Source organism: Chelmon rostratus, chromosome 10 (genome assembly GCF_017976325.1).
Source record: "Chelmon rostratus isolate fCheRos1 chromosome 10, fCheRos1.pri, whole genome shotgun sequence".
Lineage (NCBI taxonomy): Eukaryota > Metazoa > Chordata > Actinopteri > Chaetodontiformes > Chaetodontidae > Chelmon > Chelmon rostratus.
In genome coordinates, this window is record NC_055667.1 from 14,899,862 (window position 1) to 14,922,473 (window position 22,612).

Here is a 22,612-nt window from a genome sequence, read left to right on the forward strand (position 1 = left end):
ACAGCGGAGGCACATAAAGCCTGGTAAATTGCACCAGGGCAATAAAATGGCAATAAAATGACAACAACAGTGCATTAATCCTTCACCAGGGAGCGCTGAAGGTACTGTAAAGAGCTCTGGCTGGAGTCGGGAATGATTTCTAGGGTTTATCAGCTCAACGGCTGCAGCGCCCATTCAGCATGCCAGGGGGCGGTGAGGAGCTGGGGAGGGCTAAGATTGTCCCTCCCGGTGGACTGGCTCATATTAATATCAGGCACCTTGGAAACAGTAATAAAAAGATGCAGCAACTTTATATTGAATGGTCCGGCTTCTTTTAATTAGAAGACAGAATTAATAAAATGAAGGAATGGAGCCTTGAACGAGCAGGGGGTTGATGGAAATCCCCAGCTCTTTGCCTCTTTTAGCTGAGCCTTATTTGGAGCAGTATTTTCCATGACATGCTCTCACAAGGAGGCAGAGCTTCAGTGTTGCAGCGGTACAGCCCCTCCAGCCTGCGAGCCTCCCCTCCGGCTCCCCGTGGCTCCTGGAGAAAGAGAGCTTTATTCAGGAGCACCTGGATTTATGTGGGGGAACCAGAAGCAGCAGGTGATGGAAACTGCTGGCCCAGTAGGTTGCCTGTGGCCAGGGGGCTCTGGCAAGGTAGTAAGTGGACCCAGTGGGTCACACTGTCATTTCCTGTTTCTCTACCCTTTTACTCTCTTTTTACCGTCTTTCTATCGCAGTCTGCCTTCATCTACTGCCCCTGCCTTCCTGCCAGAATCACTTCCTCCAATAGGAAACAGATGAGTAGCTCTGAGTCTGAGGTGGCCCTGCTTTGCCCTTCCCATCATCAAGGCAACACATCTGACATACATTTTCACATACTTGGGGCTAAAATGTGCCTTTTAAAGATGTCATTTTGAAGCAATGCAGCTTTGCTAACAAAAAAATTATCAAAGGTCATTTTTCTTGGCCTGCAAACGGCTACATGAAACTTTCCGTTTTTAACAAGATTGTTGACGTTGCCTCAAGGTGAAATCATTCTCTTCAGGTTTCAACTTGGATACTCAAGCACTGGCTGCCTGGCTTACCGCTGGCAATTAGTCTTTGATTTTGCGTCTGCATCTCACTGCTGCCTTGACAACTATTTTCAGAACACACACACAGGATAACCTTGTAGAGAGAGTCTGCGGCGTAAACATTTAGACCTCCTCTCCCCAGATGAAACCACCAGCCGGTTTGCCGTCAGCTATTCCACAGAAACAGCATTCTAAACTGAACCAGGTGTGTACATGCCACAGTGGAGAGGTCAAAAGTGGAAACACATGATGCACCCTTTCTTCTTCTTGCTCTTCTTCCTCCAGTAACGGCTGCCTGGTTTAAAAAACACTCTGTGCTAAAATGGACCATTAAACGTTCCAACTATGCTTATGTAATGCGTATTTTGTTCATGGCGAACAGATTTCAAACCAGGCAACACAAGAGCAGTTAAATTAGAAGGAGGGGATTAGACAAATGGGCAGTCAGGTAAAGTGGGGGACAGACACCAGAGAGCAGGGGGATAGAAGTAGGAGGTGTCTATGTTGTGGAAAGACATCTGTTTGGTCTGCTCTGCTTCCCAGATTCTCTCACGTTTACTGGACCTCTGCCACGCTGCTTTGCCGGGGTTTATTTCTGGCCAGCAGTTGAGATGAAGGACTCAATGTTTGGACACGAGCTGTTTGGATAAATTGGCTCGTATGTGTTACAGATCCTGTAAGTAAAGCCCTGCATCACTCCCGCGCCCTCAGAAGTATGACATCTAAGACACGTTATGTTTCACCGCGATTCTGCCATGAATCAGCACACAGACCATCCTCCTCTATTTCACTAAGTTTTATTACAAATGTGTTTACTGCTAATCAGTGTAATGGACTAGACTGTGAGCACTTGAATGTGTGTTTAACGTATATATATATCCTGTGGGCCCCAGGAGATGACAGGGCCCTTACAAGGATGGTGGTTGTAATATTGAATTATAAAACCTGTTCAAGAACCTGTCAAGAGCCCCTTTATCCTGTGTAGAGTAACATCTAGGCCTTCTTTTATGTGTTAGATTTGTTATGCAACTAGGCTTTATAAAGTATTTATCAAGGCTTTATAAGCCACTAAAATTCTAATCAGTCCAGGAGCCACCTCCAGCAGCAGGCCAGCCCATGTTGTTGAAAGCTCCCTATTCTGAGGCCTGGGCAAGCCTTGCAGCATTTTAAGTTCTGCCAGAATTATTCCTCGTGGATCAGTTAATATGAGCTTCAACATCTCCTGTTGAAATAAATCCCACCCCAGAAAATCCTAGGGATTTCATGGCCTCTCTGAACTCTAAGCCTGGATGGAAATAGAAAGAACTGAAACTTAATGTTCATTTGACATCCTACGATTAAAATGTAAGATGTGTACACTTCTGCAGACAGATGTGATACCCCCCCCCAACCCCTCATTCTGCCAAAATGAGGCTGTCGCAGCTGGACTCTTCTCACTCACTTATAAGCCTTGCGTATTGGACCTCAAGCGTATAATACTTCACATTCATATACAGTGTAACATTAGATAGTTTATGGTGCTGTATTATGTCGAGGCTGGCTGTGGCTGGGAGCAGAGGCGGGAGAATGTTGTGGTCAGCGGCGGGTCAAAGACTGTCAGGGATCAGGGCTGGCACAGTGCCAGCCTCCGTACGTGTCTGCTCTGAATGTTAATGGATTAACGCTCGCCACACATACAGCCAGACTGGGAAACTCAAGATGACTTTTAACGTGAAAGGCCGCCAATAAGTCGCCATCATAAATTCAGGGACACATGCTGTCTGTAGCAGCAGTCAGGCGTGTTTCCTCAGGGAGGCCATGGCTGAGGGACTGTGTGATGGAGAATGGGGGAGCAGGTGGGCTCTGCGTTGGCTGACCTTGCCTCTCAAGCCCCACAAGATATGATCAGAGCATGCTGGCAGCTGTGGCCTTGCCTAAATAACACCCAAGGTATCATGTAGAGCAGGTACACCAATGCGGTTTTCCACCTACAGGTACTGTGATAGACTTACTGTCACCTCACAGTCTGTATGCAGTGTTTTACACTCAGACCCTGCTGATTTTGCATTTTCCACAGCAAGAGAAGGCCATTCTGTTGCACAGTTTTTTTCTCTTAATTGCTTTAAGCGAGTAACTTAGGCTTGTCTAATGTGAATTTCCACATGGCAACGGGAGCTGCAGTTGTAGTGCTCAGACACTGTGCAGCGACAGCTCCAATCACTGTGTGTAATTTAGCAGCAGGGGGACAATGAGCTAATCTTTCAGGAGAGCATATACTCCCAATTTAAAATCAATCAAGATGCATTTGGTTTTAAGGACCTCCACTTGAGCCGTGCTGTAAATAAGACCCAGGTTCAAAGCACACAGTTGTTGTCTGCCTGCGTGGGGGGTGATTTGAAATCCATTGATGGATTCACAGCACATTTCACTGCAAAGTTTCACACACATTTTGACACTAATATACCCCATTTTTCCTAATCATTTTGCTGCTGCACTGCAAGTAATTAGGTATAATTATGTCAGTGGATGATGATTTCTAGCCATTTATTGAAGAACTGACTTACAAGCAATCATTAGCATGGTTTTAAATACTTGAAAGAAAAACAAGTGACACATGCAAGAGCAGAAAAGTTATGGTGTTGGAAATTGTAATTCAGTTATCTTTTTCTAGTAAATAAAACACTGTGCTGTGGTCTCCTATGATTTTCTGTCTCCAATCACAGAGGACTTACTTAATGCCTTCAATCTTTTGTGCTCTCTCTGCTCTCTGCAAATTAATTTATGGTCTAATTACAGGACAAGCCTCCAGATATGAAGGAACACAAATCACTGGTCCTTACCAGATGGCAGAAAAACGGCACGGGATAATTGAAAATCTAGAAGTGGATCAATATTTAGAAGCCCAAGGTTACACGAAGTATGACAATACTATTAACATGGAAATATGATGCATTACATCCACAGGCAAATTGGCTTCTGTTATTTGATGGTGAGTGAGTGCTGGCTGAAATGCATCAAGTGCTGGCTTCTCAATAAAAAAGATACCATACTAGCATTATACTTTTCAAGGATTAACTACTCTCATACACCCTTATCAAAAATGTACTGTTGCAGTCTCATGTGTAAGCCCACAGCCATATATGCACACATGCACGCATGCAAACTATTGGCCAGTGGTGTGTGGATCAGGTCTGGAGGTCTCCTTTCCGGCAGAATATACCATGAAGGCTCAGAGCCCCACAGACTACCTCTGGCCCACCCCACCCTTCTCTAGCATTTACTTCTGGCCTGTTAAAAATGATATCAGCTCATGGAGGGCAAGCATTAGCATTTGCATTTTATTGGAAGTACAGAGATTTAGAGCAGAGGATATATCAGCTCTGAGCAGACAGAATTAGTTAACAATGCATTACCTGCCTTTTATGGCAGCTATAACTCTTTCCCCTGGTGGGGAGAGGAGATGAAGGGAGGAGTGTGTGGGGGGGAGTGAAGGGGAAACACAGCCAGCAGAGGGTTGGCGGTGAGCGTGGCGCAGTAGAGGGGGCATTTAGAACGAAGAAGCTTTGTCTGTGGCGCTTTACTGCACATTAAGTGTGATAGCCACCCAAATTAGAGCATCACATCGCAATCACCTTCACACAGATCAGTGCGCTGTGCGGAGGGACGGTGTGCCGTCATCACTGCAGACCTTTTCATCTGGTCGCAACAAGGAAACGGAAACACAGCTGTTGAGCAGCTGTGCACATGACCACAGCACGAGAGAGGCCACATCAAATTGCATCTGCCTTTGATACTCTTGACTTACAACACAAGATGTTTTTCACAGTTCCTCTGAGACACTAACTGAACACTGTGAATGTTTTTTTTTCCTCTTTCATAAACAAGGTAACAGTGCATTGTGCTGTGTGCTTGTGTTATCTGTATGAGCGCACATTTATTTGTTTGCTGTTCTAGTGGTATCCTTGAACACGCTGTGTAACGCTGATGAGGCCCACTGCAGCAGTCCCTACCCTTGCCACAGCTCCCCCGACACTCATTTTGTGTAATGTGCTGCAAGACGACCCACCTCTGCCACGGGCAGTACCCTGTGGATCTCATTTGCACTACAAGTTAGTGGTACAGGAGGGAATTGAAGTGCAGGGAGGTTGCTGCAAATAAATAAGTAAATAAATTTGCACCAAAACTGTAACTATAGTTACATGATCCCCGCTGAGACAAAAAACATACTGTGCAAGATACACTAAAAAAAGCATTATTGTTTCCAATTAAAAAATACTGCTAGTTAGGCTACATAAAAATCAAATAATCCTTCAGTGTAATGTCAAAAATCTGAGTCCATCCTGAAAAGCTAACAGCCCTTAGCTAAACGAGGCACACACAGCTCCTCCCTGACTCTGCACATGCTTGCAGCATATACTCATTTCTAGCACAAAGGCCCAAATCTGATTTTCCTCATTTAGATTTTTAGCTTCAGTGAAGCTCCACTCTGCAAGCCTGCGTTGACCACATACCAGAACCGCCTCTACATCTGTATTTGCCACACACAGCACAGGCAGAGCTCCCATGAGTGCCACTGTGGCTTTCCCAACGAAACCTACTGGCCTGGGTTTGTCAGCAGACAGCTCCAGGCTCCATAAAACAGCCTGCTGCTCGCTCCCTTTGCCCAGCTTAATGGTCCCAGGGGCTGGAAATTTACTAGTGACCTTTGCATTCCATTTGGAGTGTAAAAGCCTTTTTGCTAGGAAAATTCCATCACTTTAGACGTAGCTGAGCAGCACTTTGTGTGTGTGTGTGTGTGTGTGTGTGTGTATGCCAGAGAGAGAGTCACTATAAAAGGCAGCAAGAAAGAAAAAGAGGGTGGTGAGAGAAGAGCAAGGATTAGACTCAACCTTGACTGCAATTTATTATTGATATTGCACTAATCTTAACTGACATCTATTCATTATAATAAACAAGTAATTTCCTGTTTTTGTCATGGTGGGCGGATTGAGACCAGCTTTAGTGGAAACATGGCTGTGTGCTTGCTCCCTCCTTGTTATATTCCTTGAGTCACTTTCAAATTAGGAAAAAAAAATCTTTTCCTCACATGTTACAGCATTATATATTCTGTGTATCAGGTTTGTCATTCAAGCTATGTGGTCCTTACACTGGCTGATTTTTTTATGGCCGCATCATTACATCGAATGGAACTGGGGTGGCCTTAAGGGTTTTGAGGGACCAATCGTGCATGAACACAATGTCCTCGGTTTGCATCCGGCCGGGGACCTTTGCTGCATTATTCCCTGTCTCTTTCTCTTCTCTCATTTCTTTGAATTAATGTATTAAAAATTGGAAGTAATTTGAAATATTCCTGTATGTGTTGTGTTTTATTTTGGACACATTTCAGCCTAACATACTGTGGTGTCATTCACTTCATTAGAAAATCAAATTAACCAGTTTGAGTTTGAACACTGCAGGCTTCACTGCACAGCTTGAGTTGGTGGACCTACAGGTGGGTTCTGCAGATAATAAGAACAGTCAAAGTGATGCAGAAGCCAACTGACGTCCAGGAGAAAGATGTGACGCTAGTTAATAAACACGACATGAATCTATGAGCTGTTCAAGGAGGCAGAATAATCCATAGAGGCTGTTCAGAAAATGCTAATTTATGAGTTGTTGTAGAAAGCAACTTAAAGACTTTGAACTGTGAATGACTTGCATAAAAATGGAGTTATGACTTTTCCATCGGTGTTGTGCAATGGCGCCATCTGCTGGGTGAAAGCAGCTGTTGCTCTTGAGACATTTTCTCCAACAAAGAAAAGGGATAAAAATAGGTCTCATTTCGACAGAGGCCACATTAAACAGCTTTGGTCTCTTGAGACTTGTGACTTACAGGTTTTCATTATCCCCCTAGGACAGGCAGTTATTTTCCCCCATAATATTAGGAAATGTTCTGATGTTTAGCCAAGGTTTAGTGTAGTATATTTATCACTCATTTCATCCAAAACTATTCCCATTTAATAAGTCATTATGACAAATTCCTGGCTCATAGTAATTTAATCCTGAGCTGTAGTAACTTCTCTCTGCAGAAAATTAATTCACATTCTCAAACAAAAGCCATCTGACAGCAGCTTAAACATTGAAAATGTTTATTAAAGGGTGCTACTGTACACATATGTGTAACATTTATTTGACACAAGAAATATTCTACTTTTTAAAAATTCTGCACCGACAAAATCTAAGGCCAAAACTCATGGGTCTGACAGGACAAAGTATTTTCAATGAAATGACACCAAAACCGCAATCTAAGTGATATCAAGGGGCGTGACTAATATACTGTACGTATGAAAGAGGTCAGAGCCTTTATTCACATTGCCAATTGAAGCCAAGAAAAAAAAAGAAAAAAAAAAAAACACACAGCAGATCTCAGTCTGTACATACTGAACATTATTTGGTCCTAAGAGTCCATGTTGGAGCACAGCAGATCAAACTACAAGACCGGCATCCATTTTGTGTATAAGATTTGACTGCTGCTTGTCAGGTAGCAACATCATCCCTGGAAAATTTTAATATTTATATCCAAGAACAATCCAATAACTCCTCAAGAAAACCCAGGCTATGCATAATCCAAACAGAAACCGATTTTAATGTTTCAAATTAACAGAACAATATTAACAACAAACACTAATTGTTCAGTGGATTACACCACTTTACACCGTTTCAAAAAAAAAAAAAAATAAAATAAAATTCAAAGTATCACTAACGAGATCATTAATACCATTTAAACCGCAGGGTCATCATCAGAGATTGGTCACATAATCCAAAAGACTTTCATCTTTTAGCCACAAGGTGGCAGACCCCAATGACTGGTTATGGATGCTGGTTTCATACAGAGAAGATTGTCTAACCTGTTAATTGCTGACTGGTCCAAAGATAACACTGCAGTTAAAAACAAAACAAAAAAAAAACAAAACAACCAAAGGTACAAAACAGAGCAAAATGTGTTTTATTGTCAATTTCTTGAACGGGTAATAGCGTAAAGAAATTAAACACCACACGAAGTTCACGTTAAAACTTGGAAATGAGACAAAAATGACATTTAAAAAAAAACGAACAAGGCTCATCACTTCCATTATAAAGACATAATTGGCCAGTGTCATTTGCAAGTTTGCAAATTGAGTAGTTATATCCCAGGAGACAGGACAAACTGAAGAATCTAAAAGAGATAAAAAGTTTTTTAAAAATGATGTGATTATGTAGTCAGGAAAGTGCTGCTGTGGTTGCTTCCTGAATATCAACACTAGTTTTATCTTCAGTGATGTTAGCGGGTTCTTAAAGCAAAAAGGTGCACAGCTTGAAGAGTTTAGGATGGAGGCTGTGCACCTGCGTGAGACAAGCTCTTGGTTAATCGCAGCTTGTACCACCTCTGGCTCTCAAGATTATGCTCCAATTTTTAACAGATGGCCATGGATGCAAAACACATGACTGACACGATCGCATCCTGTAAGCACTAAAACATTATGTGTTAAGACATGAAAAAGAAGTTAAGAATACAAAGACAACAGAAACCCTAACCCCAGTAGCATACCACCCATGTCCGCTACAGCTTCTCCTCCTATCTAATGATCCTTCTCAGCACGCTGGGCCCTTGTGCTCCAATGGGGCATGGATGAGATAACGACTGTGTCCACTGTCTATACGTCATTGTTGGACATGGTAAAGAGGGAGGATGGGAGGTTTGGGTGTGAAAAATATCTGACTCAAGATAGTCCCTGCAGTGGAGGAGGTCCTGTTTCCTCCTGAGGTGGTGCGCTCACGCACTGACAGCATCCTTCTCCTTCTTGTCACTGTCTTCATGCCAGGTGAGACGTTCCTCATAGAAGGCTATGACTATCTGTGGGCACTTATGATTGGCCTCCTTGGCAAGCACGAGATCAGCCTCCTCAGAGTCTTTCCTGCAAGAGAAAAAGACCAAAATTTGTCTTTCAAATCGGTTCAGGATTGTGGGTGTCTGCACAGGTTTGATGTTACACTCATGCATACATATGTTATCTTTGTCTTGTGAGATTTTCAAGATGGCATACATAAGTAAACATGTAGAATGAATTTATATTGTCTGATGTCAAATTATGTGCCAATTTACTTAATACAAAAAAGGGGGGGGTAAACAATTTAGCAGACTTTGTGAATGCCTTTATATGAACCTCACAGCACATACAGCCAATTCAAGAAAGACTGAAGTGAAACTGTCTTTTATTTATACTCAATCCAGGATTCGGTTTGTGTGTAGGATTTATTTATTTTTTATTATTTCTGGCATTTTAGTGCACATTTGAATCACTATAGTGTAAAAAATAAATATCTGCTTTGGGTGGTATGCTTTATTATTAGTAAGATAATGTTTTAATACCAAGTCTTTGGTCTTTTCTAGGCCGATGGAGTTTGTGAACCTGCTTAGAATTTCACCATTTTTATGTTAATTTTCCTCTTTGTATTGCTATAATTTTTTTCTCCCTCGCTTAAAAAAAAAAATTCCATAAATGAACAAATCACAGCTATGGTTCCACTGTTGCCCCATTTTGAGCCAGCAAACACCCTGGAATGTAACTTGACCAGGCATGAGTGACGAGGTACTACACGTATATCCATCTAGCTAATGTGTAATGACATAAAATTTTATGGTGTGGCTTACTGTTTGTATATGAATGGACAGCCAGCTATTAGTGCTGCTAATGGGTAATTTGTCAGTAGCAATCTGGCAGATTGAGAGCTGCCATTTAGAGAATCTCGCCATTACAAGTTGCAAGCACTAGTAGTAGTACAGATGGCAACCATTGTAAGCAACACCCACAGTACCAAAGGGTTGACACCTAAAAACCAAGAAGAGCACTGATACCGGTTTTCTCCAGAAGAGATACAAATACTGAAGTACCTGATCAAACAGAAAGATCAGTGCAGACAACTTCATTCATAAGGTTATCAGTGGCTGGATGAAACTGGAGTGGGACATGATGGCATTTCTCAATTTCACTTGCACATACAGTAGACTATCCTTACCAAATAACATTCTTGCAATCGTAACTGGTGGAAGACATTCATAACCCCCAACCTGATCAGAAGTAAAATCTTGTGCTCCATAATAAATGCTATTATTGTTGTTTCTATTAAGACTACCACTTCTATTCACCCACGGGAATAGAAGCTTTGTATATTCTGACATAATTAGGGTAGCCCCCCAGAAGTCGATCATACATCTGCGGAGTTTTGTTGGTTCAATCACTGCACTTTTTTTTTTAAGTTCCATCAAGCTCAGATTTTTTTTAACTAAACCATGTCCAGAGAGCACATCTTTACTCTCTGTGAGTAAATCGGGTATTTTAATACCACAGATGAACAAAGGCATTAAAATGGCTTTACAGGTAAAACAGGAGACTCGTGTAGGCTGATATAGAAGTGTGGCTGGCTGAAGCTCTGTAGGTGCACTGAACTGATGTTAACTGAGCAATGGAGTGAATAATATATTACTCATAATAAAAGTTAAGGTGTGTTGACGTAAAGGACATCAGCATTAATTTTGAATGTTTATAAAATAAAAAGGATGAACCAATGAACTATAAGCACATGACAAATTCATGTGTCTGAGTCAATACACTGGTGCTCACTCATCTTAAGACCTCTACATGAAAGACAACAATTTCTAATAACAATATTGTTTGTTTAAATGGTGATTACATTTTATCTAGCCACATTGGCCACTTGCACATTTTGGGACGACATATCAACAAAACCTACCACTTCATAAGAAACATTAGGTCTCCACATGAGTCGGTTGCTCCTATTATCTTTTCTGGCTCAAGTCCTCTCTCAAAGCCACGCGCAACAAGAATGTCATCCTGAAAGAAAACAGACAGGAAATCACATTTTGGTAATGCACAAAAATGGTAATGTCCACAAATGACTGTAGAGCAAGTGTGTTTAGATATACTGATAACTAAAAGCGTGATTTAGAGAATGAGTCTGCTGTTCTCACACAATTCTATTTAGCATAAAAACACATTTGAAAAAAATTGTTAATTATCATACAAATCATAAAAGCTTTTAATCAGGGGTAATGTCATTGTTTCTTCCTAGACTGGAAAGCTACTTTTGGGTCCCCACTGTAACACACAATGCTTGAAAACAGGGTTAACCTCACACATGCAAATTATATGCATTAACTGAATTATACCCCCATACAATACAGACTTTCAATGCACAGCGTCATATACATCAGGTTATGTTGATAAACTTAAACTTGACAACAGACTACATCGAAACATATTTCAAAATTGAAACTTAACAAAACTAATGCACCCATATGTTACAGACCTCCTTTTTCTTTTTTGGCTTACTGCCACCCTCCTCATCATCGTCCGAACTTCTTTTCTTTGAGGTACTGGAGTCTTTGGAGCGTCCCAAGGAGCCTGTACTTGATTTGCTGCCCCCGCTGCTAGGTGTCGAGCTCCCACTGCTTTTCTTGTAGGTCTTCATGAATTCTGAAATAAGCTCAGGGCAGTCCAGATTCTTCTCTGGCTCCCACGTGTTGTGCTTTCTGAGGAAGATCATAGGGCAACACGTCAGTACCACAATGGGAAATTAGCACCAGCCAGATTCTGGTAAAATATGAATGTGGCTGATAAATTTCATACAAAAAATAATGATAGTATTGAGCGGCTGGTGAACGGTGTTCACGTTATAAAGTCAATTTCCCACCAAGGGCAGTACCGGCATAGCCATAACTCTTTCAACAGCACTGACCAGAGATGGGTGATCTACAGAAATCAATATTAAAATTATGGTACCTAAGCTTGATATCATTGAAGAGGTTCATAACACTGTAATATCCTTGAATCTTCTTCATAATTTCTTTGTCTTGAAAGCAATATTACAGTAAACATGGAATTTTCTGAGTGCAGGTGAATGGTGTGTAAAAAAAAAAAAAAAGGCAGAGAATACCCTACCTGCTTGGGTAGAGATATTCACATTACTAGCTGTTAATGGCCCTCTTCCTATATTGTTTCTACGTGGAGACATCCAACAATACACTACCAAATATAATTTAATACGTGTGATGTTGAATTTAAACTACAGCCCAGCGCGGTGTTGATGATGCATCTTAAATCTGTAACGGGGTGAGTGCAAGCACGGTTAGCACAACGGCTGGAGCACAACTTACTCTGAATATCCTTTCCACTTCAGGAAGAACTCAACCCTGCCTTTCACCACCCTCCTGTCCAGCACCTTCTCCACAACATATTCTTCCTCATCAGAGGATGAAGACTCCTCGTCGCGAGACTTTTTGCCCATAGCAAAGTTTGTCGCAGGCCAATGGCACTTCCCTGTATAGGAGAACGATAAAGAAGCTAACGTCAACGTTAAATATATATGGATGATGCTTGTCAAAGCTGCAAGCTAGTTGATATATTCAGCTATATGTTGTTAAGAACGACGCAGGGGCTTCTAGTTTCTGTTCGGAATACTTTAACGTCAGCCAACGCTATCTAGGCACTATCTGGTATTAACGAAAGGCATCATTCATTTCATTGTCGTTAGTTACTCCAATCTGCAACAGGCACAACGAACTGAAAAATCAAAACACCTGGCCTGGCAAGCGATCTCTCAGAAATGTTAACTGCCCACTCGTTAAATACTTTAAGTTTGGATAACGTTTTCAGAAAACGTATTGCGTGCACATAGCAGTGAAAATATGATGTTGTGTTTCCTAAGCTACAAGCTAGGTTAGCTAACCAATGGGCATAAAAGCCAAACTTGCTAAAGCAATTAGCCTGCCAGCTAACGCTTCAACAAGCTAACACTAGCTATATTTGACACCAAAACGCAAATATTGAACGCTACCTACAGCGTCATGGAGGACTTTGGTGTGTTAGCTAATCCTTACCCTTTCGATGTATAGACCGCCGGTTTTGACCCGTAAACCACAGCGATAACGCGTGTCTTTTGTGGACCCCGTCTGTGAGGCCAACGCTGAAGCTACTTTAGCATCTAGCCTGGAGCACATAAAGGTGCTGTGCGTAAAAAGCGCGCGTTAAATGCGCACAATGAATGTATCCGCCCCTCGGTCAGCTGATGGCCTACATATGTGGCTAGCGAATATGCTCCGACTGATAATAACTTAATTATTTGAGAGTTCGGGCATGTATTTTGAAAGATTTTCAATGTGTCTCAATAAAAAAATACATATTACAAATAAACGTGTGTATGTCAGTATAAGGTATAACTGTTAATGTTGTCGCTGAACTGAGGAAGGCACAGCTCCATCCACACATCAGAAATCAGAATGTAGGATTGGTGAGCTATCGTCTTAATATGGCATTTGTTGCCTCTTGTCTCCATTACATGTTTACTGACCTGACAGTACGACGCATCAGCTATATCTTAGAAAGATCCCTTCACATATACCATCCATAGCCTATTCTTTCTTTGTCGCCGTTACCATGAAATTTACGCCTACCGTCAGGTTATTGGTCGTGGCCATGATTGATTGAATTTAGCCCAATCTAGATTCGCTTAATGGTGACGACAGACTGCAGCGGGAACTATTGGCCAATCGCTGTGTGAGAGAGGTGTATCCTTTGCTATTTATTGTGCTTTAGTTGCATATCGCGCAAAGGTCTGACGCAGTTCAACTCCGTACGGCTGGGTTATAAGGAGTGATCACGGATTAAAGATACAATATGTCGAAAGATGTGAGTATCGCAATGGGAACATCTTTTACATATTTTTTCCTGCAAAATCGGTGTCTGAATGCTTCAGTTATTTCAAACCGCTTCGATAACTCCATGGTCATTGTAGACAGCATTTTCATCACAACTGCTGCAGCTATCAAGCGCTGTAACGCCGCCATTTTATAGCAGCTGGGCCTCGTGGCCTTTTGTTCATGCCGTCCGTTATATATGAAATACAGGAGTTTCACCCATCTCGCTGTCGGAAATTGTATTGGATGGGGCAAAAAATGCTACATCAACAGACGCATGCCTGTAGTGTTAACGTGCAAGTGCTGCTTAAAGTCTTCAACATTATTCGGGCGTTCAGTTGGCGTTAATGGCGGCGATATCTTGTTCCTCCGCCATGTCCTGAGTTCTGATATGTGACGCAGGGTTGCGAAAATACACGAATAGCTCATTGTTGTCGCAGTCGCGGTTTATTGTGTACACAGTTGTTCCGTAAATTGTATCCTTCATATAGTTATGTCTTGTTTTGTCCATTGTCCAGGTCCCACGTGAGCCTGAGCAGCTCCGTAAGCTGTTCATTGGGGGTTTGAGCTTCGAGACCACAGACGAAAGCCTGCGGGCTCATTTTGAGCAATGGGGGAGCCTTACAGACTGCGTAGTAAGTTGGATGCATCGTGAACATGAACAAATGTCATGACCCTGCAGCACATGATTATGTATGAATTTAAAGCATGAATGTGCGATTCGTTGGTAACAATCAGGACAAACTTCCTTCAGGTCATGAGGGATCCCAACAGCAAGAGATCCAGGGGCTTTGGTTTTGTTACATATTCATCAGTACAGGAGGTTGATGCTGCCATGTCTGCGCGCCCCCACAAGGTTGATGGAAGAGTTGTTGAACCTAAACGAGCTGTTTCCAGGGAGGTATGTTGAATTTACTGTATTTGATAAACTCTGCCTTGAGTAAATGGCTTGCACTCAAAGGAAGGGTAGGTGTCATTACTACAGCAGATTTCTTTGATCACAGGACTCGAACAGGCCAGGTGCCCACGTAACCGTGAAAAAAATCTTTGTCGGAGGCATCAAGGAAGATTCGGAAGAGCTGCACCTGCGAGATTACTTTCAGCAGTTTGGCAAAATCGAGGTCATTGACATCATGACAGATCGCAATACTGGAAAGAAGAGGGGCTTTGCTTTTGTGACCTTTGATGACCACGATTCAGTCGACAGGATTGTCAGTAAGTGCAAATGTTCTCTGTTGTAGATTTTGCCAGATTTTAACTAATGGTCTTGAATGGCTGCTTAATACTCTTGTCTACCTCACAGTCCAGAAATACCACACAATCAACTCTCACAACTGTGAAGTGAGGAAGGCCCTCACAAGGCAGGAGATGCAGACAGCAGGAATGGGAATGAGAGGTAGGGGCCATTCATTGAATAAACCTATATTATGCAATGAACACAGTCCATACCATCTTCATGTCTTTCAGTGCTAATGGTTGTGTTTTTGTTTAGGGCGCAGCAACGGTGGAAGGCCCTATGACTACGACAGAGGCTTCAATCAGGGTCAGACTTTGATAATAGCATTCACATGATGCTTAAATTATGTTAATGTAATGCCAGACACCTAAGTGCTGTTTGCTTTTTTTTTTTTTTTCAGGCGGCAGGGGCGGCAGGTATGGAGATGGTCCATACAATTGCAATGGAGGTGATGGCGGTAAGTAGGCAGTGTTGTCACGTTTAATCTTTTTCACTATTGAAGTTTGGCAGTGTATTCAAAGAATGTTTTTTTTTTTTTTTTTTTTTTTTTTTTAAGGTTATGGAGGTGGTCCAGGCGGTCCTGGTGGATATAATAATGGTGGCAACCGGGGATATAACCAAGGTTACAACCAGGGTGGAGGCGGGGGCTATGGAGGAAACGGTTATGACAGTAATGGCTATGGTGAGTATTTTGGCTCCCCTTCACTAAAACCATTGTGTCCGATATGTGGTTGACTGAGTTATGCAAATGTCCTTATCATAGGTGGCGGTGGTGGCGGCGGCAGCGGAAATAGCTACAACATGGGCCACTACGACCCCCAGGCATCCAATTTTGGCCCAATGAAGAACAACTTTGGTGGCGGCGGTGGCAGGAACTTCGGTAAGATGGAGATAGAAAATGCAAGGATGTGCTCTGTCCTTGTTCCCGTCGTCCATTGTTTCTGTAAGCTGAGTATTTTTATTTTTTCTTCCTCCTAGGTGGCTATGGAAATAACTCTAACAATGGTGGATATGGTCGTGCAGGACGATTCTGAAATGTGAACTGGTAAGTACTTGAAGGCATGCCTGAACTATTTTTGTATCAAAACCAGAGTTTGTAGTTGCAGGGACTCGTTAAGTGTAGCTAACGATTAAGAAAAAATTAACTCTGGATCTCAGGTCATACAAAGTCAGTGCACAGTTAACAATGTTGTTCCGTATTGTTCAACAGGACTGAGTACTTAGCAGAGGAGAGCAAGGAGAGGAGAGCAAGCGAAATGACAGGGCAGCTGCAGGTTTACCTCCTAAATCTGCTCAGCCAAACAGTTGTGGCAGGTTACAGCTGCTGCAAGAAGAGATGAACAGTAGATAAATCATGGAGGGTCTTCATTTAAACATTTTGTGTTTTTTCATCATGTGTTTCTGGAAACAAGCATTCCAATGAGGTTTTATGTAGATTTTTCTTCTAAGTCTGATTTTTATTTGTAACTGCATAAAATCAAACTGAAATAAACCATCTTTCAGTTTTTTAAAAAAAATGCAAGTCTCGTTAGCCTCTTTAGTGGTTTGGGAAAGGGAGGGTTCACTGTTAGCTGCTGCACAAAGTGGGGGTGTGAGTGTGGAAAAGCTGATTTTTCCTGAGATGTATGCGAAGCACTGCACTAGTCACCACACACTCCATAGGTCAATACATTTACAACACTGAGGGATGAGGAGTGGTGTACAAATTCATCAGTCATCACTTGGTACAGACTCTACCCTGAGTTCTGCAAAGATCATCTGGAGGATGCTAGCTTACATGCAAAGTCTTTGAGGCTAGCCATGGAAGCCAGCTGAGGGAGAGAAGTAGCAAAACCATCGCCAGGATCATTGAAGCAGGTGAGAGTGAGAACAGAAGCCTGAGGCTAGCAGGCAGCAGCTACCAAAGGCTTAAATGCTGTTTGTAGGTAAGACCAGACTTCTCAACTACTGATAGTATGTCTTGCTTTTGTCATGTAGCTGGTAGTGAGTTATGTAGCCCAATAATGATGTAACATTTGCAAACAAGCTTTATTATGACCAATGTTGACTGGTAAAATTGGCCTCCTAATTGTGCATAGAGGCCCTACAACATAAAATTGCATGCGCTGAACAGAAATGAAGACACTTTTTATTCTTTTCAAGTCGACATTTTTTTTACTTATGTGGATTTTCTGCTTTCTAGGAAACCACATGGTCCGCAGAACCTGACTTCATTTCAATGACAGTGACAATGGCTCAATCAGGTACAATTATCAAATCACATTTCACAAGTTCTTTTTGTTTGTTTTTTTTAATTTAAGTTGATTTTGTTTTCACAGGTTTGCTGACTTAACATGCTGCTGCTGAAGACTTTTAAAAACCTTTTTAACTTGTATTTTTTTAACTCTTTTTTTAATAAAGTATTTTTTTATAAAGCACTTTGGTGTGGTTTCAGTCAATTGGAGGAGCATGAAAAGTGTCCATTGATTTAATGTGAGGATTAAGTCATAACCACAAGGAGTGTGTAGCTTCCAGCCAGTTCATGTACTTCAGTTGGCACAATCAGGCAGTATACCTTCTGTAAGGGTATTAAATAATGACACTGTCTCCCGACCCCCAAGTCCTCAGCACTGGTCTCTCTTTTGCAGCTCTGTGTGAGGTACCAAATAAATTTTACCATCTGGTGTCTGTTGGAGAGAGTAGTCGTCTATGGAATATGGTTGTCCGTCTTCATCTCTTAAGTGAGAAAATACTTCTGAATAGAGGTCTGTGAGGCGACATTTAACAAAAGCCAAGCTGCGTTTGAACTCAAGCCTCTCCTTTGCCAGGTGCTCTCTCTGGGCCTGCAGCTGGTTCAGTTCTCTTTCGAGATGAATGATGCTCTCAAGCTTCCTTTTCCTGCAGTTTTGTGCTGCCACCTTGTTCTTCCCTCTCCGCCTGATGTCTCTGACCAGTGCTAGTTGAGTATCTGTAAGAGTGTACTGTGTCAGGAGCTCATTGAAGTCATCTACGGGTAGATTGATAATCTTGTCCATGGGGAAGGGGATTTTCAAAGCCATGGCCCGCCGCTCATCTCTGCTGAGTGGTGCAGGGGAGGAAATGCTTCCTTGTGGTTTTGTATGCATGTTTTGCTGTGAGCTCCCTCTGCTGGACACTCCAGAGTCCATGTAGAGGTTGTTCAGAGCAGTGGTGTGACACTGCTGTTTGACTGACCAAGGAGTCTGGGCATCAGATGATGTATGAGATAAAGTGGGTTGGGGTGAAAAATAAGACTGATGTGCACCTGAGTGTAAATATGATTGCGACTGACTCTGGTAGTCCATTGAGTAATGGATGTGGGCTCCTCTGGTGTGCTCAGTCATGCTGTCTGGTTCCCCATCGCTGTATGTCATACCCATGTCTACACTCTGATAACCTGGTGCACCACCAACAGGATTGTCTGGGGAGGCCAAAGGTGGGCTAGAACCCAGAGAGAGACCAGAGTCCGACTCCAGATCATCAGCTGAGCGAGCATGCAAATTTTGACCATGCGTAGTCCACGGCATGTGACGACTTAGACCCTGAGAGAGACAAACATTGGCCCTCCTGTGCCCTTGGCTGGTGCCTGACATGTTCATCTGTTCCCTTGGAGCCATGAGTGAGGGCTGCGTGTGAAAAGAGACCGGGAGCATTCTTTGGCTGAGCTGCGAATCAGAGTGTGCATACATGGCCTCTGCGTTGCTGCCTAGTCGATGACAGGCAGGCACCCCTTTAGAGTAACATCCATTGTAGGTCTCAGCAGTGCTTAGCTGACAAGCAGATGCAGGAGGAGGCTCAGAATGGGAGTGACTCATCCCGTATCCTCCCATAGGCCCCATGGGATCCATGTTTTGGTACTGTGTTGTTTCATAGGAGCCTTCAGCAGGGACTTCAAACTGTGGTGGCAAAAACAAAAGGGGCAGTTATGACTGACAGGCACATTGGTATACATGTCACCTTGATAACAATAAAATGATTGAAGGCAATTACTAAATTTACAAGACCTCGTTGTTAATTAGTGGAAAAAGTGTCTTTTTCACAATTCATCTGGTTCACTATAGAGCACAGTTTGCCCCCACTTCAGCATGCCACCCATAGCCTGAAGGGCTCTCATAGATGTGATCAAGTTTCACCTGGAAACAGATGGCTATTATGAGGTGCAGGGGGCCGCTAGCAACATACAGCACTTGCCCCCTCTCACAATCTCTTCATCCTGCCATCACTCAAACGGGCCATTGTTGCCTCCCTCAGCTGAGCGTGTATCAGCGTTTCAACAAATAGCACCACAGGAAAATATGTAAAATAATGTATCTATTCAGCTGGAATGAAACAAATCTGTTCAGTAATTATAGAAAAAAAAAAACACAATTTAAATGTTGTGTTTCATACTTTTAACATGACACTGAGAATAACACACATTTGTCACTGATTAAGATCAATTGTTCAGATACGTTCATATCTGCTGATGTGCCAATAGGCCTGAATACAATGCAACCCAGCGCTCCCTTATGATACAGCATGCTGTGATAACCTAAGGTGATTGGCATATCTGGGATGAGACACATGATGTACAGCAACATTTTGCAGTAAAAAAACTAAAATAAATTAGAGCTCTGTGTGTCAGTGCTAAAGAGTTACCTGGAGCTCTGTGATGGCCATCAGCTCCTGCCATGCCACATCCATCTCTGTGTCCTGAGGGGCTCCATGAGGCCTGGTTCCAGGGAAATTAGCTGACATGGACACTCCCCCACACAGCTTGCCTGGAGTGGCTAATACCTTGTAGCAGAAAAGAAAATGATTGCTTCTAAAAACACAATTCATGAGTGTATTTTAGGCTTGATTACGTGCTGTGGTTTGTGTGATTGACCTACCTCACAGGTTCTCCTCGGTGGGAGAACATAGTTGGCCGTTGAACACATTCAGGACTGGCTCTTGCTGCAAAAAGTCAACCTGGTGGGGACGCAGAGCAGCAGGTTATTATCATCTGCCTCCATAAAATAAAAAACACCCTCACTCAGATCTGCGACGTCACATCATTAAACACACATTTCTAACACATACGGTGCATTACATATCTGTGACCTGTCCGTGCTACATAAATGACTGTCTGGGTGTTGTGTAGGTTCTTTTGAAACACATGAAGAGTTCAGTTCAGTTGAGTTGACTCCTCCCATCAGCTGTCCCAGGGTGCAGCTATGCCAACCCCTGATAAGACAATCTGCGGGAAAACAGCGGCTCTGCAAGACAGACGGAGGCCTGATGGCTGCTTTGGAAAATTTGGTGTATGGCTAACATGATGGCAGCAATCTTTAAACTATTTTGGCTAAGTTCTGAAATATAGGAACAAAGCTTTAACATCTCCAATTTGTATTTCAGAGTTTTTCAAAAGGCTTGCAGCTATGGAGAGGCCTACTACCTGAGTCAAGAGCACAATTAGAATAAAAAAAACACAAATAAAATGTGGCTTAAACAGCAGCAAAGATACTGAATAAGTTCTGAACTGACCGTCTTGTCACATGCGTGTACGCCTACATACTGTACATTTATATTTATACTCGTGCACACACTCACCCCCGTATGTCAGTGCATACACAGTCCTGTACATTCTGTACATACACACATAGACGCATGCATATACACATCAGCAAAATCTGTATTATCTGTCCTGCTGTTTTTACCATGAAGCTGCTTGTTTAGTTGTTTTAACCTGAATTTAAAGCCAAACGAGGGCTGGGGCTGCAAATCAGCTTCAGCTTTATACGCCCCACACCCAGCACAGCTGTTGCATTGCTTGCCCTTATGTAAGAATATTTGTCGGTGTTAAATAAGATGATAAATAAATGAATTAATGGTAAGAGTCTTCCTTGTTCAGCTTGCCGTGGCTCACTGAAAACCCATCTTTTGTGTGGACTTGATGTCTGATTTTATTCTTTACCTTTACAGTAGAAAGGTCACTTTGATAATTCGATAATAATGTGTTATTCCTAATGCTGCGTTGATTCAGAAACATTTTTGAAAAAGCAGTCTTCCCATCAATAAACACAAAAAGTGATGCGATGAAGCAGCAACCTGACACTACTCCATTGATAGTAATACAGAAAGCAATTTGTGGTTATGACAACGGCCTACAGTCAGTGACAGGGAGCGGCTGATGATACCGTTCAATTAGAATCATTTAAATGAAAAAGTTATCAAAGTCAGGCTGACCGGATTGGAGGCTGTGTCAGACTGAGGTGTCACAGATTACATACGGTTCAATGAGGTTAGCCTCTGAAGAGATTTAAGAGATGGTTTGCACCAATTAAACTGTCTCAGTTTATGTAAATATATATATATGCAAAAAAGGTACATTGTTAGTGTAAGACATTTATTCAAGTAATTCCTTGTACTTGGTAATGGTGTAATCCATGAACAGGATCACCTTTAACCAAAGTCCTCTTTTCAATCTTTCTAAACAATTTCTTTATAATATTGATTATTGTTTCAGTGGGACCTGTCTGTCCCTCTACCTGTATATGGCAATATACAATATATTATTATATAATCTGCCGTGTGTATTATTTTGTAATGTTTAAAGGTTCTGAAACATGCGGTTACAACTATAATCCTGCTATAACCGGTGTTGTGTCATGGTAAGTTTCTTAAGGCTGTTTCCTTTACTGTAAGAAATCATAATTCACTGTCAACACTCGAAAATCTTTTCACTGGTTCAGGCAGTAAAATAAAGAATCTGACAAATCAGTGCTTCAAATTAAGTTAACAAGATAAAACTTCTGATAAAATGTAATTTGTGGAAATCTATTTGTCAGGATATAATGGAACTCTGTCATTACTTTAACTTATCTTAAAAGGAAATTTCCGCAACAATATAATAACATTGTTCAGTGGTTTCACTTTGTTATATGATGATCAATAATGTCATACTGTCTGAAGTGTTAGATCTGCTTAAATATTCTGCAGTAAACACATCATCAGGGAACACTGTAACCTCTCCACACAGATCTGACAAATCAGTAGAAGGAAGATGTGAATGAACATACCTGAGCAACATTCTCAGCTTCTTCAACCGGTGTGAGAAAAAAAAAAAAAGCAACAACCTTTAGATGTTAAGCACAATCCTGGTGGTAAGAAGAGGAAAAAATGAGTTACAGGAGGTTCTTTTACACTAATGTTGCGCTGCCTGCCTACTTTTAACAGATTACAAGAAGAAAAACACATGAGGCCTCTTGCCCTATCGCTTACTCAACTGTCTGTCTCTCTCTGTTCAGCTACACATACAGCCACCGGCATAAATGGGATGGCTCTGTGCAGACAAACGCAATCTTCCTGTAAAGCACCCACACCACATTTTTTTGCACTCTTGTATCCTTAATAGCACACTTGCACCCCAACCTCCAAATTTCCCTTTTGCCCACACAACAAACCACAAACCAACAGTCTGGCATGCACCACAACATTCATTCTGTCAGTCCACGCTGAAGTAGGTAGATGTTTACAAATTAAACACAAACAAACAAAAAATCCTATAAGCAATTTTGATCCTAGCTGTGTAATTAGCCGGATGGTTGTCTCGGTCCTGGCCAAACCGTACAAGAACTGTGTCCTTTC

General features: G+C 42.0%; 3 protein-coding genes across 7 annotated transcripts; 1 reads left to right on the top strand and 2 right to left on the bottom strand.

The window, feature by feature from the left end:
* Positions 1-7,999: 7,999 nt before the first annotated feature.
* cbx5 (chromobox homolog 5 (HP1 alpha homolog, Drosophila)) lies at positions 8,000-13,505 on the bottom strand. 2 transcript variants are annotated; one of them, XM_041945736.1, is made up of 5 exons: positions 13,425-13,505; positions 12,232-12,394; positions 11,385-11,607; positions 10,809-10,909; positions 8,000-8,971 (listed from the first exon to the last, which is right to left on the bottom strand). In XM_041945736.1, exons 2-5 carry the CDS (start codon positions 12,360-12,362, stop codon positions 8,830-8,832), a joined length of 597 nt encoding a protein of 198 aa, XP_041801670.1. In that variant the 5' UTR covers positions 12,363-12,394; positions 13,425-13,505; the 3' UTR covers positions 8,000-8,829. The 2 variants fall into 2 exon arrangements, with proteins under 2 accessions (XP_041801670.1, XP_041801669.1); XM_041945735.1 differs by lacking the exon at positions 13,425-13,505 and adding an exon at positions 12,955-13,088.
* Positions 13,506-13,642: 137 nt separating this feature from the next.
* Positions 13,643-17,382, top strand: LOC121612705 (heterogeneous nuclear ribonucleoprotein A1-like). 3 transcript variants are annotated; one of them, XR_006007161.1, is made up of 12 exons: positions 13,643-13,762; positions 14,289-14,405; positions 14,525-14,671; positions 14,775-14,985; positions 15,074-15,166; positions 15,263-15,313; positions 15,408-15,464; positions 15,564-15,689; positions 15,771-15,887; positions 15,986-16,052; positions 17,190-17,250; positions 17,326-17,382. XR_006007161.1 is itself a non-coding variant. In XM_041945755.1 (11 exons), the coding sequence occupies exons 1-10, from the start codon at positions 13,751-13,753 to the stop codon at positions 16,039-16,041; spliced, it is 987 nt and encodes a 328-aa protein (XP_041801689.1). In that variant the 5' UTR covers positions 13,643-13,750; the 3' UTR covers positions 16,042-16,052; positions 17,190-17,348. The 3 variants fall into 3 exon arrangements, 2 of the variants coding, with proteins under 2 accessions (XP_041801689.1, XP_041801688.1); XM_041945755.1 differs by having other exon boundaries at positions 17,190-17,348; XM_041945754.1 differs by lacking the exons at positions 17,190-17,250; positions 17,326-17,382 and adding an exon at positions 16,218-16,523.
* nfe2 (nuclear factor, erythroid 2) lies at positions 16,197-22,233 on the bottom strand. 2 transcript variants are annotated; one of them, XM_041945753.1, is made up of 4 exons: positions 22,045-22,233; positions 19,876-19,954; positions 19,643-19,780; positions 16,197-18,900 (listed from the first exon to the last, which is right to left on the bottom strand). In XM_041945753.1, the coding sequence occupies exons 2-4, from the start codon at positions 19,921-19,923 to the stop codon at positions 17,611-17,613; spliced, it is 1,476 nt and encodes a 491-aa protein (XP_041801687.1). In that variant the 5' UTR covers positions 19,924-19,954; positions 22,045-22,233; the 3' UTR covers positions 16,197-17,610. The 2 variants fall into 2 exon arrangements, with proteins under 2 accessions (XP_041801687.1, XP_041801686.1); XM_041945752.1 differs by lacking the exon at positions 22,045-22,233 and having other exon boundaries at positions 19,876-20,090.
* Between the last annotated feature and the right edge of the window lie 379 nt (positions 22,234-22,612).